The sequence below is a fragment of the Triticum aestivum genome, chromosome 1B (assembly GCF_018294505.1).
Source record: "Triticum aestivum cultivar Chinese Spring chromosome 1B, IWGSC CS RefSeq v2.1, whole genome shotgun sequence".
NCBI classification, from domain to species: domain Eukaryota; kingdom Viridiplantae; phylum Streptophyta; class Magnoliopsida; order Poales; family Poaceae; genus Triticum; species Triticum aestivum.
Genome location: NC_057795.1, coordinates 405,200,119 through 405,217,458, shown reverse-complemented (window position 1 = coordinate 405,217,458; position 17,340 = coordinate 405,200,119). Strand labels below are relative to the sequence as shown.

At 44.0% G+C, this 17,340-nt stretch overlaps 1 protein-coding gene across 5 annotated transcripts; it reads right to left on the bottom strand.

Annotated features, from left to right (window-relative positions):
* Positions 1–13,100: 13,100 nt before the first annotated feature.
* Positions 13,101–16,988, bottom strand: LOC123127601 (uncharacterized). Of its 5 annotated transcripts, none has more exons than XR_006462665.1 (5): positions 15,934–16,988; positions 15,637–15,835; positions 14,710–15,004; positions 14,432–14,492; positions 13,101–13,415 (listed from the first exon to the last, which is right to left on the bottom strand). XR_006462665.1 is itself a non-coding variant. In XM_044547360.1 (4 exons), the coding sequence occupies exons 1-3, from the start codon at positions 16,912–16,914 to the stop codon at positions 14,721–14,723; spliced, it is 1,464 nt and encodes a 487-aa protein (XP_044403295.1). In that variant the 5' UTR covers positions 16,915–16,988; the 3' UTR covers positions 13,101–13,415; positions 14,710–14,720. The 5 variants fall into 5 exon arrangements, 2 of the variants coding, with proteins under 2 accessions (XP_044403295.1, XP_044403290.1); XR_006462666.1 differs by having other exon boundaries at positions 14,436–14,492; XR_006462669.1 differs by lacking the exon at positions 13,101–13,415 and adding an exon at positions 13,442–13,701.
* Between the last annotated feature and the right edge of the window lie 352 nt (positions 16,989–17,340).

Genomic DNA, 17,340 nt, shown 5'->3' with positions numbered 1-17,340 from the left:
GACGTCGAGCACGACATCAGTGAGGTCCCGACACCCGGAGAGGCTGGGCGCGAAGGAAGGGGGCGGCGCCGACGGTGTTGCGACTGGCAAGGCGAAGGCTATGCAGGTGGGTCGCGCATCGGGGTGCTAGGGAGGCCGCAGCGGTGGGGTCGAGGCGGTGGAGGTCCAGCGCCCGCCAGGCGCGGCCGATAGAGGCGAGGCCGGCACAGTCGTACCAGGAGGCACGAGCGTGCTAGGAGCCGCAGCGGCGGCCGGGTCAACGACCAGATCGAGCAGAGGATGACCGGGCGAGGTGAGCTCCTCCTCTGGCTCGCCGGTCATGGCGCTGGAGTGGTGGACCAGGAGGGATGGCGCCGCGACGCAGCTAGGAGGCGGGCGGTGATCAGAGGATGGTGCAGCAGCGGGCAGCGGCGGCGCGATGCGACCAGGAGGCGAAGGAGAGAGAGATGAGATAGGAAGAGAGGGGAAGAAGACAATGGGGATGACATGTGGGTCCCATGGCCACCTCAGCATCTTATCCACATAGGCTTCCATGTCACCCTGACGTGTGGGCCAAACCTGTGGGTTTTGTTGTTAGACGCGGCTAATATGCAAATCAGTGGCATTTGTTACTCACTTGCCACGGAGTTGATGGTTTTTTGTGATTTTCGACAAAAACAGTGGTTTTGAAGTGTCCTTTTTACAAATGTGGTGCTTTTGAGCAATTAACTCCCCTCGGGTCCTATTGACACCAGTTTTTGCCATGGAAAAAATATGTTGAAGATGGCCTTAAATAAAAGAAGGGCATTGACAGGCGCCGGTGTGCCGGACCAAATTTGGGCCGGTCGCCACGCAACCGTAGGATACCATCACACTTAAACCGTCTAGACTAATCGCTAAACGCCCTGAAGAGAAGTCAAACACGTTGGAAACTGTGTCACCGACCGCCCGGACTCGTCCTCTGCATCCCATGTTTTCTGGCCACCCATGCCACTCGACCTCGCCGGCGCTCGTGCCGCCGCACTCGCCTGTTCCGAGCCCTCATCGTCATCGGTGGGTTACCAACTTCGACTACAGCTCTCCAATGGCCGGTTCCAGCATGCGTTGACCGTGGTTGCGACACCCCAGCGTCCCTGTCTCCGGCTTGCTGTCGTCATCGGCATGCATCACCATGTCTCAACAATCACAAAAGTCAGCAACAAAAATTCCAAAAAAAGCCAGTAGAAGCAAAAAAATCGTCTATTCCAGCAAAATAAATCACCGGTTCGAACAAAAATTGAGTCGCTGCCTGCAAAAACAAATGTCGGTTCCAGCAAAACTTACAAAAGGGTTCCAGCAATAAATCGTTGCCATCATAGCACGCTGCCTTGCTGGTTACGCTGCCTCGCCGGTTGTAGGATGCCACACCGCCAACTCACAGCTTCTGGAGGTGCAGGTTGCAGCTTTCTCAGCCGCCAGTCGCAGTCATCACATCGCCGGTTGTAGCTTCTACAGGCACCGGTTGTAGGTTCTGCAGGCAGCGGTTGAAGCTTTCCCAGCCGCCGGTCGCAGCCTGTCGACTCGCCGGTTGTAGCTTCTGCAAGGGCCGGTCGTTGCTTTTGCAGGAGCCGGATGTAGCTTCCGTTGTTGCCGGATGTAGCACGGGGGCACCATCATCACAGCTCCCAGCCATCGCCGTTGCAACTCGCGGAGTCGCCGGGCTTCTGACGCCAATGGTTCCAGCACCGGCGGATACTAGTCCCCACACCGTCACACACTGGTCGGAACACCACCACCCGCGGGTCGCCGAATCCACCCCTGAGCGGGGGATCTCGACGCTCCCCGCAACTCGTGATTTCCGACGACATGCGACGGCGCCGTCTCCACCGTGCGCAGCACCACGTCTCTACTCTCTCCGCGCGGCATCTGACAGGCAAGGGCGACCCCCACGTCGAAGTAGCCGGTCAGCGGCGGGGCTTGGGGCAGCCATTCCTCACATGAGAGAAACAAAATGAGCGGTGGGGAACAGATGCGAGAGGACAAGGTTGGGAACAGACGCGAGAGGATAAGGTTAGCTGAGATTTCTCTATCCCTACTATCTAAAAGAACGGTAAGGTTCTGTTTCCCTCTTATATCGTTGTTTTCGTCCGTGCCTCCTCACCCTTCGTAACCCCACGCCCACCGATTTTTTGGCACCTAATAAATCGTTCATGGAAACTGCCCTAATTTTTTGTGCAAATCATGTCCGTGAAAATCATCCGTAGCAATGGAAGAAGACATAAATTGTCCTTCCGTTCCTCACCTCCTTCCATTTATGCTTCTTTACTACCAAAGTTTTTTGCTCCTTCCATGATCTCGCATTAATCACACATTCCATACAGAAGGACTGAGGCAAAGGACAAAAACTTTGATTACCAGAACTCAAGTGTGGCAATGATGCAGTTGACCGAAAATTAAAATAATAGATACTACGGAAGTATCAAAGAGGTATGGGAACTTGAGTACGGCGAAGATTACACGGCGCCACTATTCCGGGTCAGATGGGTGAAGAACGTCGAGCACTCGAGCATGAAGAACGTGGTTTCATTATCATGTCTCTGCCCGAAGCACAACCTGCTGGTGCAAAGGGGGTGAAAGAAATCACCGCCAAATATGAGCCTTGGGTATTCGCGAAGGATGTGTCACAATGCTTGTACTTAACTGACCCTTGAAAGCCGAGGTGTTGTCGTCCGGAGAGGCAAAAGGAGCATCGTCGGGATGGATGCAATCGCCAACGGGGATGACTATGATCAATTTGGCGTGGATCCAATAGAAGAGGAGATGTATGAAGAACAAGCCTACACCACCTGAAGGAGCAGAACTATGTTGAGAAAGAGTCATAGCGCGGGCTGGAAGTACTCAGGCAAGATTGAGAAGAGCCAAATCGTCGTTGATAGGGTTGTCAAACAAATGATTTGTGTACTTCATTTTTGTGTACCGTACCCCCTAAATTGTGTGTACCTCGAGTATTAATTAACCATACCATATTTATGTACTCTGAACCACGAGAAGAATTTGAATCATTATAAATATCTGTAGTATGCATCTCGTCGCTCAAAACGCCATCTACAAATATGTAGTGGATTCTAATTAAAAAGAGCTACTGCTGGCGTTGGCCATGTCACCCGCGCCAGCACTAACAACGAAGCAGCACTTAGCATTGTTAGGAAATGAACAACTCCTTTTCAGCATCTTCCCCATCTCGTGCCGCCGACGGACACTTTGTCGCCGCCCTCACCCCCACCCTGTCCCCCATCCTTCGCCCCGCTGTGGCCCCGCCTTGGCACCGTTGTTCCCCCCACCCCGCCTTGCCCCCATCGTGCCACCGCCACCCCCCCCCCCCCCCCCCCCCCCCGCCCGCCCCGTCGTGCCACTGTTGTTCCGCCCCACAACTCATCGCGTCCGGCCACTCTCTTCCTCTGCCGTCGTCCCTCTCGATCCGGACGGTATAAGACCTCCCTCGACCAATTTATTTTCATGTAGATTTGTTCTAGTGACCATATTATTGTGATGAAATGCACACATTATGTGTACCTGTGAATTGATGAAATGCATTACATGTGTGCAAATGTGTTTATTGTGAATTACATATATGTGATAATTGTGAATTGATCGACTTTTTTGGTGTGTGCTTGTTTTAGTCAAAGCAACATTGCATTGTGTCCTCGCGAAGTGTCTCGCACTATGTTTCATTTTTGCAAGGAATGTCTATAGGGTTGCCAATGTTTTGGCGAAACATAGATTCAGTTCCATTTCATCAAATTTATGGCACTCAATATGTCCATTTTTAGCAAAGGTCATGCCGGTTTTTTCTGCTGATTTTAATTATATGAACGCAACACAAAGTGGAAGAGTGCCCCTAATGTTTCGACACTGGGGGTATGTGCGACGATCCTCACCTTGACAACAATAAATAATTCTCCCTCGTGCTTCAAAGTGACTACAAATATTATATGGTAATAACCAGTTTTAATATTTGTTGGCAAATATTTCCTTCTTAAGCATGTATAATATAAGGTTTTTGCTTCAAAATGTAATTTCTATTTACTTTTTTACATTTCGACTAGTGTATCCCTTGCTATGCAAGACCTTTTGTCCTAGACAAGTTTTTCCTCCGCCATAGGGAAGAGTTGACTAAGATGACTACTTACCTCAAGACGAAAGATGGTTTCAATTTCAGATCTAAGATCTATAGTGAGGTAGATCACACATATTTTGGTTGTGCTAATTGGAGAGGATTGGCCAAAACTTACGGATTTCAGCCTAGTATAATAATAGCATTTGATATTGGCACCTATTATCAAAATGATGAGGATATATGGGTCGATTTAGACTTGATTCCACTTTTTCCTCAGAGTAAGTTTCGTAAACAAACTTGTCAAATAGCTTTTAGATTCCAGTTCATACATAACTTATCTTGTTTATATAAAATTGACAGCTTATGTTCTATCTCCAAGAAACATACGGTACTTACTACAAGACACCTATTACACTGCTTGCAGTACGCTTACTTGGCAGGAAAAGAGGTATCTCGTGACCTTTGTTGCTGATATTGAGTCGCTTAAGAGCACTTAAAAAGCTGGTCCAAATGATGCACCATACCTGCCACTAGTGCACACACTGAACAAGAACAACATTTCTAGAAAACGCATGGTAAAATTTTGATCGCTACTGGTATGTCTTTTTCATATACATTCTTCTTTCAACTCATAGTATATATGTGTTACTATTGCTTACTATGTTCCTATTATGTTCAAGAACAGAAGCTCCCTAGATGTATTGTGCCTCACGTGATGGATGCCGACCAGGCTGGTGAAATGACCATCATTTCCGACGACAATACCTATTTCAGAGGTACATACTCGATTGCACCACGACGAGATAGATGGCTTGAAATTAATGAATGGAGCCAACTACTGAGTGGCTGCGAGTTGAAGATTGAAGATTGGTGGATCTCTATGCTATACCATGGAGATGCAGGGGTTTTCCTATTCTTCAAAATTGTTCCTACAGGAGAGTAGTACTGTGCTAGTAGTTACGATGGTTGATACCAAGCCCGTATCACAAGCAGGTGTAGGGTGTGCAACGGCACAAGGCCCCATAAAATTTTGGGGGGCCCAAATTTATCTTAAATAGCAATTAACAGTGTTAATCAATAGGATAATGAAGGAAGGTATAACGTCTAGTGGAACCTTCTAGCTTCCAACACCAACTAGTACCCATCCCCTCTCTCTCTCTAACAGTAGCAGTTACTCCCTCCGTCTAGGTGAGTAAGTCATCTTAGGTTGTGCACCGTGACCAAGGAGGAGGGGAAAATGAGAAACATTAATGTTTATTTGTTAATTAATAGCATTGTATGCAATGAACTAACCACTGCATGTCGTGTTTGATAGTCTTAAGTCATTAAAAGCATGCACACCCCTTGTCACTTATTGGTTGATATGTGAAGAAACAACAAACGAGGTAGAAGTAAATACACTGCGCCTTAGTATTTTGGGATTATTTGGTTTTCGTAAGATGACTTACACACCTAGACGGAGGGAGTAGTGATATTAATCAACGTCAAGTTTGATTAGAAAATTTCGCATGCATCATAATCCAAAGGGACGTTTTCTCTGTTCTCCTTTCAGCGAATCACTTTGCAAATTCTTCAGAGATATTTGAGGTAAGAAATGGATCCATGCGCTCTGTTGTCATCTATTAAGTTTTTCTTCCCATCATCCATCGCTCTTGTGTTATTATTCAGAAGATTATGATTATTGTATGCTAATAAATGAATGAGGCTTTTTAGCTCTCAGGCTCCACATTTATTTATTTATTTTCAAAAGTTGACATTTTTTAAGTTAAAAAAATGAATACAAGTACATAAGTACTTGTAGATCTGTGTAAAATTTCATTGTGAAATACATTTTGGTATGAGTTGTACAAATAAAAATCTTGTATGTACTTTATACCCAAGCCTCTATTGCAGGCAAGGTTTTCGCTTTGAGATTAAACCAATTGGATGAAAGTGACCTATGGTGGGTTGTGGGTATGGCGCGTGGTATTTTTTTGGTACACGGCGGGGTAGAAATGAGTGGTGTGTTCAGTTTTTTGATTCAAATTTCTTCAACGGGTGTGGCGATCGCTTGGTTGGCTTAGCGTTTTTCATTGCTTGTGGGCCAGTCTGACACATCGATGCTTCTCCATATTTTTGTCGCGCCCGCTTCTGGCCCAATCGATATGTCTCTTTCCTAACACATTGATGCTTCTCTGTATTTCTATCGCGGCCGCTTCTGGCCCAATCGATATGTCCCTTTCTGTTACTGCCGCTATTGGCCAGCCGTGTGTTCTAGACGCTCTCGAAAACTCTGCTCCAATGCGGTGCATAACCCAGCTACCCATTCACCGCCGTACTGGCCTATAAAAGGGATCTTCTTCGTACATAGCATCTTGCCCAGCGCGGCAGCGCCCGGCTGCCTCCATCCAGAAGAAGCCGCCCACAATGTTATCCTCTGATTAGTCACGTTGCCGCTGCCGAGGCCCCTGCCGACGCCCACCACAGTCACGGTGGTGTCGACGGCGAGGATGCCACCACCACCCGCCACAGTGACGGTGGTGTCGACGACGAGTACGCCACCACCACCGCAACCTGCCACGGCCACGGTGTCGACAACGACGATTACGCTGCAGTGTTCGGCTTCGCGGCGTTGGCGCGCCTGTTGGAGAAGCGGAAGGAGTGCATATGCATCAAGATCTTACCGGATACCTCCAGTTTCTCCTACACGCGCGGTCATCACTCTGCCATCCGCATGCATCTCACACATCGACCGTCATCTCCGAGACCTTCCGCCTCAGTCTCCCAGGTGTACGCTGGTTCGTCATGGGCGACGACAAGTCGACAACACGGTCTTCCTCCCAGACAACCTCCTCGCCATCCCCTACTACATCGTGCATGGGGCATGGCGGAGCTGGGCGTGCCGACACTCGGGCTTCCACGAGTACGGCGTGTATGGTGACCTCCTGGGCCTCCTCGCCGCCCACCAGGTGGCACCGCTGGTGTCGCTGACTCGCTGCACCACCTCGACGTAGTGCGGCCGCTTATCCCCAACGTGCGTTCGCGTCCGGCGTCTCTGCGGAGGCTGTTCGACGGGGGTGATGCACCAGTCGATATGCTACATCGCAGCGAACCGGTGGACGGTGTCAGTGGCGTGGGGGTTTGTGGTGACAATGGCGAGGGCGTCGTGCTGCGCGCGGGAGATGCAGATGCCGGCGCGGACGTTCATGAACTGGTACTGGCCCGCCGACTACAAGGCGCGCGCTTTCAACACGAACCCCCTGGCGCATAACCAGTGCGAGAGGCCCGCGCTCTACTACCTGGCGTCGGCGTGGCGCACGGTGGTGCGCGTCATCGTGTTCGAGAAGCCTAACCCCGAGTTATGGGACCTGGTAATACTCGCTCTGCCTATTTTATGTGCCAGGAGGCTGCTGGACGAGTGATCCATTCACACCGCTATGCTTTAAAACTTTATACAGCTCTAACTTTGTAAGTATAGCTAGCTTGAGTGGAGGATAAAGATAGCTCCCCCGCAAAAAAGAGAGGATAAAGACAGCTCCTCCTCGGTTATTCAAAGTAAAGGCGTACTGTCTGTATACTGTCATTTGCAGGTCGTAGGGTCACTGAAGGCGCTTACGACCCATCTGTTCTTGCTGCCAAGTTAGTGTGCATTTACGCCATATTAGCTGCTTCATTTGCCTCATTATTCGATCGAGTTCTGGTTGAGCCGCAGTGATGGTGATTACGCCGTAGTCGTTGGTGGGTTATAAGGGACACTGAATTAGGCAGATTCCTAGCCGTATACTCTGTCAGGTAGCTTTTGTATAATTGTTTCCGGTTTTGAGAAGTTTCAGACATTCTGCATCTTCTTTATTCCTCTCAGCAATTTATTATACATCATTCCTGTACAGAAATTTCCGATTTCTCATCATTCCTGTACTATATAACCGTTTCATGAATATTTTTTCTGTATTGTAATAAACTTTTCATCAGGTCTGAAACCTACAATGACATATCACACATCATTCATGTACTGTATCTATCTGCATTTGGACCTAGCTGAAGAAGATTTACACCCTTGATACGTGAGTGCATCATGAATAAATTCATGCCATTTGCTACTTGCTGCAACTATATGCCTTGATCATCTCTTACAAATTATGTGCAACCCTACATGTGTTTCTTTGCACTTACTTTTTTTTTCCTTTTTTCTGATAGACACCTTCTTCAGTCTAAGTCAAATGATGGGTGACTTCCTATAAGAGCTCTAGCGATTGTTTTATCCTTCTGATTGTGTCAATTCAGAGACCTGTGCAAGGAGTCAATTTAGATGTTCTGAGATATTGTGTCTGCCAAAAAAAAAGGTCAAATTGGCATATGAAGATGTCCAGAGCAAACAATATTTGATGGTGTTAGCAGCATGGGGAGCTCAAACAATAGATAGCCAGATGATAATATGTTTAAGACCTACCTTGCCAGAGTAAAATCCAACATCCCATCTAGAAGGTTGCTTACCTGCCTTACAATAGCCTGCCAGCTCGGTTTGAAATTAGGAGTGTGAGGGGTGGATGTAGAACATGTATGTCCTGTGCGTGAAGGGAGTGGTGTTCTGAAATGGTAGTATGTGAAGACATGTCTCGCAACTAATGCTCCTTGAGAATCCAATGTACAAGAATGTAGCTCGGCAAAAGAAATAGCTCAACACATTCTGAATAAAAAATCCAATGCGACTATTAAATAAATTGCAGGTATTTCTTTGAGTTTGGTGGTTTAACCGCAATAAAGTAGATGCAGTGACCTGATGAGTAAATTCCTGATCTCCGATATAGATCAGCACTAGTTCAGAGGCAATGCAGAGGCAAGTCAGAGCAGCACTTATTTCTGGTACAATGCATATATGAATGCAGATCGTTTGTTCAAGTTCATCTCATGTCTACTGGTGCAAGCACACTTCATTATTCTCCAAGCAAATAAGTGTTCCTGAAACAAATAAACAAACTACTCCCTCCGTCGTGTCAAAAATGCTCTTATATTATGGGACCGAGGGAGTAGATATGACTTGCTTTATCCCATCTTTTGCATATTCTGTTGTATTGATGATCGTAAAACTTCATGTCAGCCAAAATTGCATCGTCTACCTCAGTTGAATATCTTCAAGCAACCAAATTATTTTTCGTGGTACAATCAAACATAATATGCATCAGGCCATTTGACCAGGGACTAAAACCAATATTTTCACACTGGAACTCGGCCACCAAGATGTTTAGATTCAGAAAAAAGGCCTGCTGCACTGATTTATATGTATAACCCATATACGGTATGCATATATGTTTATCATATTAACATGCATACCCTCCATCCAAATTTAATGGACGAGATGGCCAAAACTCTAATACTTCTACTCACCCGATTGATCAAATTAGTCCGTCCAGCATCTTTCCCTCCAATTTTCATCACATCAAAAACCAAATAGTCATGTAAGCATACAAGCCGTCATTCATTATACAACAACATACATTAAAAAATGGAATCGTGGGGCCTGTCTTTAGTTGGCCCCACTCGATCATATACCCTTGGCGGCAGAAGAATATGGTCTTGCATGATTACTTTTTAACTGAAAATTGGCATTCGGTTTTATGGCAGGCACATCACTGGCACTGAACCTTCTAAGATGTTTTGGTGATAGAAATTTTTTGGGTACAAACTGAGGTTGTATTACTATTGAACATACTTAGTAGTAGTTTATTCTGATATTTTACATTATATTTTCTAAGTCATGTTACTTAGTTTCATATATGCATTGCTGAGAATTTTGTTTCCATCCACAGTTGTCCGTTGTCAGCAACGGTAACATAAAAGTGAATGATTCACCTTCTTGACATATTCTTATTGGCAGGATAAGGTACATAGTATCTGAGAATGTTTGTTATTCTTATTTCTAAGTACATCTCTCTTCATTTGATGGATTTCTTATGCCTAATTTTATTGATGTTCCCTCCTTCAGCATGACCGTGTAATAAGATGAAATGCCGCATATTTGGCTAATTATATTCATGGGGTTACTGGGACAAATTAAGGCCCCTTCCTCCTTCCATTTCGAGAAATAAGTGAAGGCTCTCAACTTCAATTTGCAAGTGGTTTTTAATTTGTTAAAGCTTTTTCTGGCCGCCACATGGTGAGGTAGAGAAACAAGTATGTTCAAGCATTGTTGGTTTTATATCAAACAATGGCTCATATTGTTCTCACCTGTGGGTGTATAAATATTGCTTTGTTTCAGTGGAGACCCAGGAAGGAATACTTTTAAGCTGAGCAAGGGGTTGTTTAACAAAGTTTCCATGAACACTGTTTCCTGGGTATATGCTACCATAGATTCCCCGTCATCAGTTCATCGCATCATGCTCCCTTGATTCAGAGTGATATGGTTGTTTCTATATTAAGAGCTACTTATTTTTTCTGTTTATGGTAAGAATTTGTATCACTGCATGATTCCACAAGATACAACGGGGCTAATTAAAGCCTGAAGGTAACAAAGTGTTCTTTTGAATAATATACACAATTACTCTTTGGAGCGCCTTTTGTGATCTGAAATAGTTTTTCTCTTGGCTAAATTATTTTGTCTCTAAACTTTTTCCATGAAATGCACATTAATTCTTTTGTGATGATCAAAATAGTTGTTTTTTTACTGTCTCAATGGTTGTACTTCGGATCAGATGTAAGTTTTAGCTAAGTATTTATGTTATGAAATGTCAAAAATTATTAAATTTTAGCTACGAAAGCACTGTTCCGAAGTTCATTACTTTTGGTTATGTTGTGTATTTGTTCCAACTTGGTGGACAGGCCCTTGCTATGTACAAAATAAACTAAAAGTTTCCATGAAAGATAGATATTTGTGTCTATAAATTGTTGTGAACAAAACAATTTGCTAAAAAGCCTCAAGTTATGCAACAAATTTCATCATAACTATTTATTACTCTATTGCTTGGACCATAGTCTACATAGTCGCGACTAATCGATGGGCGCGGCGTGTCGCCGCGCGGGCTAAGCTAGTAGTGGATACTATGTGCAAGAAATACAGAATTTTGTTATTTTTGTGTACCTCACATAAAACATATTTTGGCATTAAACTTTACAAAAAGTAGTATACATCCATAGGTATGTGTGTATTCTTTGAAACATGAAATTTGAAGAAAAAATATTCAAATTTCGGGTTCCATGGAGTTTGAACCCTATTAGTAATTTCCGGTTAATAATTACTAGTATCATATTGACTTCATAATTAACATTTCCTTATAAAGGCCTAATTTCAAATTTTGCACCGGGCCCCAGATTCTTAGGTACGGCCCTGGTTGATACTATATATGTACTACTAGCTAGCTACCTAGGTAGGATAACTGATGAATGAACATGTAATATGCATGCATAGTTTAGTTTAGTGGATGTTTAATTAGTCATGATCGATAAGAACTAGTTAGTGTGTGGTTAATGTATGCATGTGAAGAAACAATGTGTATTGATTCAATTATCTCATCGAAATTAATGTGGGACAAAAACGTGTTTTTATATATTGATAATAAATTAGGCTAATTTTTTGTTGCTTTTCAAAATAATAATAATGGTGTTCGGACAATGCACAACGCCCGTGAAGATTTATCCCATTACTGACGTTATAACATATCACACACCATAGGTGTGTGTGATATTTCCGTCGTGTAATTATATCCAACGCTATAGGTATATAAAATAGTGTTGACATGGGCTCCAATGCCAGCACTATATTTTAACAATAACGCCATATTGGTGGCGTCGAGTGTCCACGTCAGCAAGGCTCTTTTGGCACGGCATAGTTAGGCTTTTTGCACTAGTGATTGGTTCTACTTGAGCTGCACTAACCACCCCAACTAGCCCGCCTGATATGATTAGTCACGCCTTTTTCCCTCATTTCTTCCTTCTTGTTTTCATTTTTCCTTTTTTTCTTCTTTCGGTACGATTTGTTCATTTTTTTTCCTTTTTTCATTTTCTTTTTCCTTTTCCTTTCTTTTTTCTGCTTTTTTTTATTTTCCAATTTTGTGAATTTTTTTCAAATTCGTGAACTTTTTTTCAATTTCAATGAACTTCTTTCAGATTTGTGAACTTTTTCTTAAAATCATAGAACTTTTTTCAAGTTTGATGATTTTTTTTCAAATTCGTGAACTTTTTATTCGAAATCGATGACTTCTTTTGAAATCGATGAACTTTTTTTCAAAATTGGTGAACTTTTTTTGAAGATTGGTGATTTATTTCAAAAGCGATAAATATTTTTTTAATTTGTGCACTTTTTTGAAAATTGATTAACTTTTTTCATATTTATGAACTATTTCTTAAAATCAAACTATTTTTCAAAAATACGGATGACCTTTTTAATAATTTGTGAGCTATTTTTAACCCTGCGAACAGATTTTTTTCCACAAATTTTTGAAATACTAAAAAATGAACGTTCTGGTTTTTCCCCCTCTGAACCAAGTCTGAGCTGGGGCTGGTTGAGCGACCGAATTTTTCATTTTGAGGCCCATTTGGGCGCGCACATGAGCGCCAGCAACACAAGCGCCGACCCTAAAAGAAAAAAATATTCAGGCCAGCCGAGAGAACAGAGGATTGCTCCCCACTTCCGCCTTCTACAGGCAGATGCGTACAAACACAGTGCAAACGTAGATACTTTGCATCAGGCTCTTCTTCAAAATCAATCTTTTTAACTTGTATTCTTGACCGCTTAACTAATATGCAGGCTATGACCAGAAATTGCGACTTTCATCTGGCAGTGTGTTTCATCGTAAATTAACGTAGAGCTACCAATAGCGATGCAGCTCATTGGGAGGCATGTCTGGTTGATCCAGCCCCATGATCCGTTTGTGATCCCACTCCATGTGGAATTTAATTGTTTTGAGCAATAAAACTTGGTGATACCCCTCAAAAAGGAAAATATGGCGTCGTCCGCAACACCACAACACCTGCAGAAGCGTTGCAGTGTGGGGCAGGCAAGCGGCCTAGCGGGCAAGCCCGCCCCACTTGCATCCTTAATTGGAGCACAAAATGCACTAGAACTTCAACAATCACATATAACTTGCAATAGTGTATCAAAAGGGAAATAGGAACATAACCAAAAATATTCGAATGGAACCAATGCTTGTACTAATAAACTACTCCCTCCGTCCCGAAATACTTGTCGAAGAAATGGATAAAATTGAATGTACCTATAACTAAAATACGTCTAGATTCATCCCTTTCTCCGACAAGTATTTCCGGACGGAGGGAGTATCTTGACTTCCTGTAGTACTTTCCAGAGCTCCAGACCGAGATCACCTTGTACACCACCCATCTGTGGACAGTATTTAGCATAGCATGTTCCCTTTAAATAAAGAAAAGAAAAGGATAAGATTGCACGCAAATGTTTGCTCAAAAATACATATGCGAATAAATGCTAATCTCTTTCTCTTGTTTGAACTAATAACCCAAACAAGGTTTCTTTGCTCTATCAAAATATCTGCATGTTCTGTTTTGAAGACTGAATTTCCTCTGGCCCGCTTTTTCTGCACTGCATGAATCTTTTTTGTTCGAATTGACGCACTGTCTGAATCTTCAGATTCAAAAATCACTGGTCCGTATTCAGTTACAAGTAGAAAACATTTGTGACTCTGAAAAAACGTAACGTCTGACGTTATTCCCCTCCATCAACAGGCAACCAATAATTGTCATAAGATGTCATAATGAATCTGCCAACTTCATGAGCAAATACGTGTGATGCCCACTAGTTATTGAAGTGGTTGTTTGGATAGCGAGTAATTACCCTCAGTTTTCTCAAAACCTGTTCTAAGAATATTTTGTAGAAAACCAGTTTTTACCAACAATCTGTTAAGTAATCAATTGTAGAAAATTCTGTTTGCATTTAGAAAGCCTTAAACAACGCATGCAGAGAACCACGTCTGCCTACCTTCACGAAAAAAGTAAAAAACTGGGTGGATGTGATTCCATTTGCATGCAGGTGGGGCACATTGGATAAACGCACCAGTTAGAAACTAGGAACTAGGTTGTTGGAGTTAGGTTAAACGCGATACAAAAACGACTAATAGTCGTTTTTCCAAAAGCTCAGTTTTTGCATGTTACGAGAACCAGTTTTGGATATCTTTGGGGTAGTTAGAGAAAACCAAACAGAGTTTTAGTTTTTTACGCTGCTAGACGAGTTTAAGAAAAACTAGATCTCTAAATACTCGCTAACCAAATAACCCCGAAATGTCTTTCATGGAACTCATAAATCGAGTTTACGGAAAACAGGTTATGTTATTCTTATATAAACCAAGCTTGGTCTGAGGCATAAAATCAGGTTTACTTGTACCTACAAACCAAACAATTGACTTGGTGACTTACTTACAGTACTACCCTTCTTTGTCAGTCAGATTATATACCCACTTTGATTCAGCACAACCTTCTGTAAAGGATGATGGTTGGAACAAAAAAATAAAGATCTAGTCAGAACATATTGAAATGCCAAGTTAGTGCATTTACAGAAACAGGAGATCAAAAGATAAAGTGGGGTTATTATCTCATAAAAGATACAGAAAAGTCATACACTCATATGCATACTAATCACAGAGGGGTCATTGTCTAATATAAGAAAGGACAGTGTACAAACATCATATGCATACCATAGAACAGCTTAAGGCAGATAATTTTCAAACCACAAAAGACTCAGGTCCACTTGATCATCACTCATATAGGAGTAAGTGGTCTCCAGGAAGGTTGTAACCTCAGGGTGTTGATCAAGCTCAACGAAAATGTAATCATCAATCAGTGGAACATCAAACTCTGAGGTAGGGTCTTTCCTGAAAAGTTCAGCAATGTGTGGGTCTCTACCCTTAGTGAAGTCACATTGTCCATTGAACTTCTCATCTACAGGATGGATGAGTTTCATTCCCAGATACTCACAAGCAGAGCATCCACCTAATTACCAAGCAGACACCAAAAGGAAACAATGATTAGCTTGGATTGCAAGGCAAGAATGCATTGAGCAACAAAAGTTGTATTATATTTCGTATTGAATGGAGCATATAATACAAAATTTCCTTGGCATCTCAAAATCAATTGGAATGAAGCTGAAGTAAACAGTTCCTATACAGAATTAGATGTTTCAGCAAAATGCGCTTGCCACACAATTAAATGATTGATCTAAGAAAAACACCTTTCATGCTAAATGAGTAAATCTGTTGCAAATACTCAACTTTAGAAACTCTTAGTCTGGTCCAATGTGAAAGTTCAGTTGCTACTCAGGGCTATCACATAAACCAAACTCAAAAACTCCCTGTTTAACCCAAAATTAATTTTAGTGCAAGTGTGTAACCCAAAGTTAAGTGTTTTGCACGTTTAATTCATGTTTCCGCCCTACTCTCTTTTAGTATTAAAAAATTCATTCCGTAAGATGAGATAATAAATAAAGAGGGTCCGCGCAAAAACTATACGTTACTTGCCAATGTTAATTTCAGATAACAATATCATGTCTAAAAACCCAGTTAAGTGTAATATGAGAATTCAGTCATATGAATGAACTAATGAAAAACAAGGAAAACTTGGCATACCAGTTCTTCCTGATAATGTCACGGGACAGCACAAGGTCACATCATCCACATCTTGAAGTGAAGCACGAATCTCAGCAAAAAACAGCTTAGGCTGATTAGGCTCGCTCTCAAGAGATGCCAAGAAGTTGACATGATAATAGCTGTCAGGAACCAAAGTAACCAAACTTTTGCCGCATAGTAGATGAATCTGATAAAGTTCCTGAATAATGACAATTAACCCATGTCAGAGATGCAGCAGATTGAAGGAAAACCAAAATATAAATCAGCCATTAGGCAAACGGGAATCAGCAATATTACCCCAAACTGGAACGCAAGTTTCTTGAGTGCGATGTTTACTATACCAAGGCAAAACTCCTGATCCCCCTTGAAGGCATGCATCTTGATCCTTAACGCTCTATATGCTCCTTGGCTTAGGCTCGGCGAGCTTGGTGGCGGCTGTGTGAGAGCTAAACTGGAAACAACCAACTTGACAAATTCAAGCACTATAAGCGATGAATTGCTTTGCGGCCTGAGGTCAGATAATCCAAAAGCTAATGGGTGACCATGAATTCCATGCTTTGCAAGAAAAGCATCTGTAGGAGCACAGTTGACAATGAAAAAGAATTGAGCCTCGCGAGCTGCGTCACTAGGGAGATGCGCTGCCAGAATGGCAGCCCTGAAGGCGTCGTCCATGCGGTTTGTGTGGAAAACACCTTCTCTGTCAACAAGCACGGCGGCATGGTGAAGGTTGCCATGGCTTCTGCTCAGGTAGGACATGGCCTCTTCAGCAGACAGGGTGGGCGCGTACGCCCTCATGAAGGCGACGAGGGCATCGAGGGAGCGGCGAGCCAGGCGGAATATGGCCTTGCAGCTCAGCATCATGGGCTGACGAACCTCCTGGCTCGAGGAAGCGGGGAACACCGCATCGTGCCAGAGACAGTTGGCGAGGATGTTGCAGACGGGGTCGTGGAGGCCGTAGGCGTAGCCCGCGAGCAGCATGCCGCGCGCGTGCCGGCCGACGATCTCGCGGTCCATCATGGCGAGCGCCTGGAGGTGGTGCCGGTGAACGGTGTCCAGCAGCGCTGCCTCGAGCGGGCTCGGCTCCGCCCGGGGCTGACGCCTCGGCGGCCCCTCCGTGCCGGCGGAAGGGATCGGAGGACGAGGCACCTTCACGATGCGGCGGGGCTCGACGCACACCGGGCCAAGGGTCACATAGTCGATGGTTTCGGGGGTCACTCCATATTTCTTTGTCAAATCCTCCATCACACGGCGATTCGCCGCCGCCAAATCGGGCGCCATTGCTGACGGAGGAGGGGAGAGACGGCGAGACTGATACCTAGGGTTTCCGAATTGAACTTTTGGGGGAACGAAAATTCCTTTTTCAGATATAAAAACCGAATAACCGCGTGGGGGTGGGGCGCTATAAGGCCTTGTACAATGGGAGGTGCTTAGAGAAATAAATCAGGCTTTTCTTAAGCACCGGTGCTTAGTTAACCGTCTCTTCTGTAGAAATAGGCACCGGTGCTTCAGAAAAACCTGATTTATTTTTCTAAGCATCTCTCTAAGCACCTCCCACTCTATAAGGCCTAAGGATGGGAACTTTCGGGACATGGAGCCGGCCGAGTCACCCCATGACGACTAGTCCTGGCCATCTCCGCCCGACCCTATCGGCCCACCCAGGCCCCGGCCCTAAAATCCAGGGCCTAGGTTCGATGGGCTTGCCCG

Excerpts from the sequence above, each read along its gene's own strand:
- LOC123127601 (XM_044547360.1), bottom strand. The coding sequence starts at position 16,914 with ATGGCGCCCGATTTGGCGGCGGCGAATCGCCGTGTGATGGAGGATTTG. Across the intron at positions 15,836-15,933 it reads AACTTGCGTTCCAGTTTGGG|GAACTTTATCAGATTCATCT; the intron begins GTAATATTGCTG and ends GTCATTATTCAG. Across the intron at positions 15,005-15,636 it reads GACATTATCAGGAAGAACTG|GTGGATGCTCTGCTTGTGAG; the intron begins GTATGCCAAGTT and ends CTTGGTAATTAG.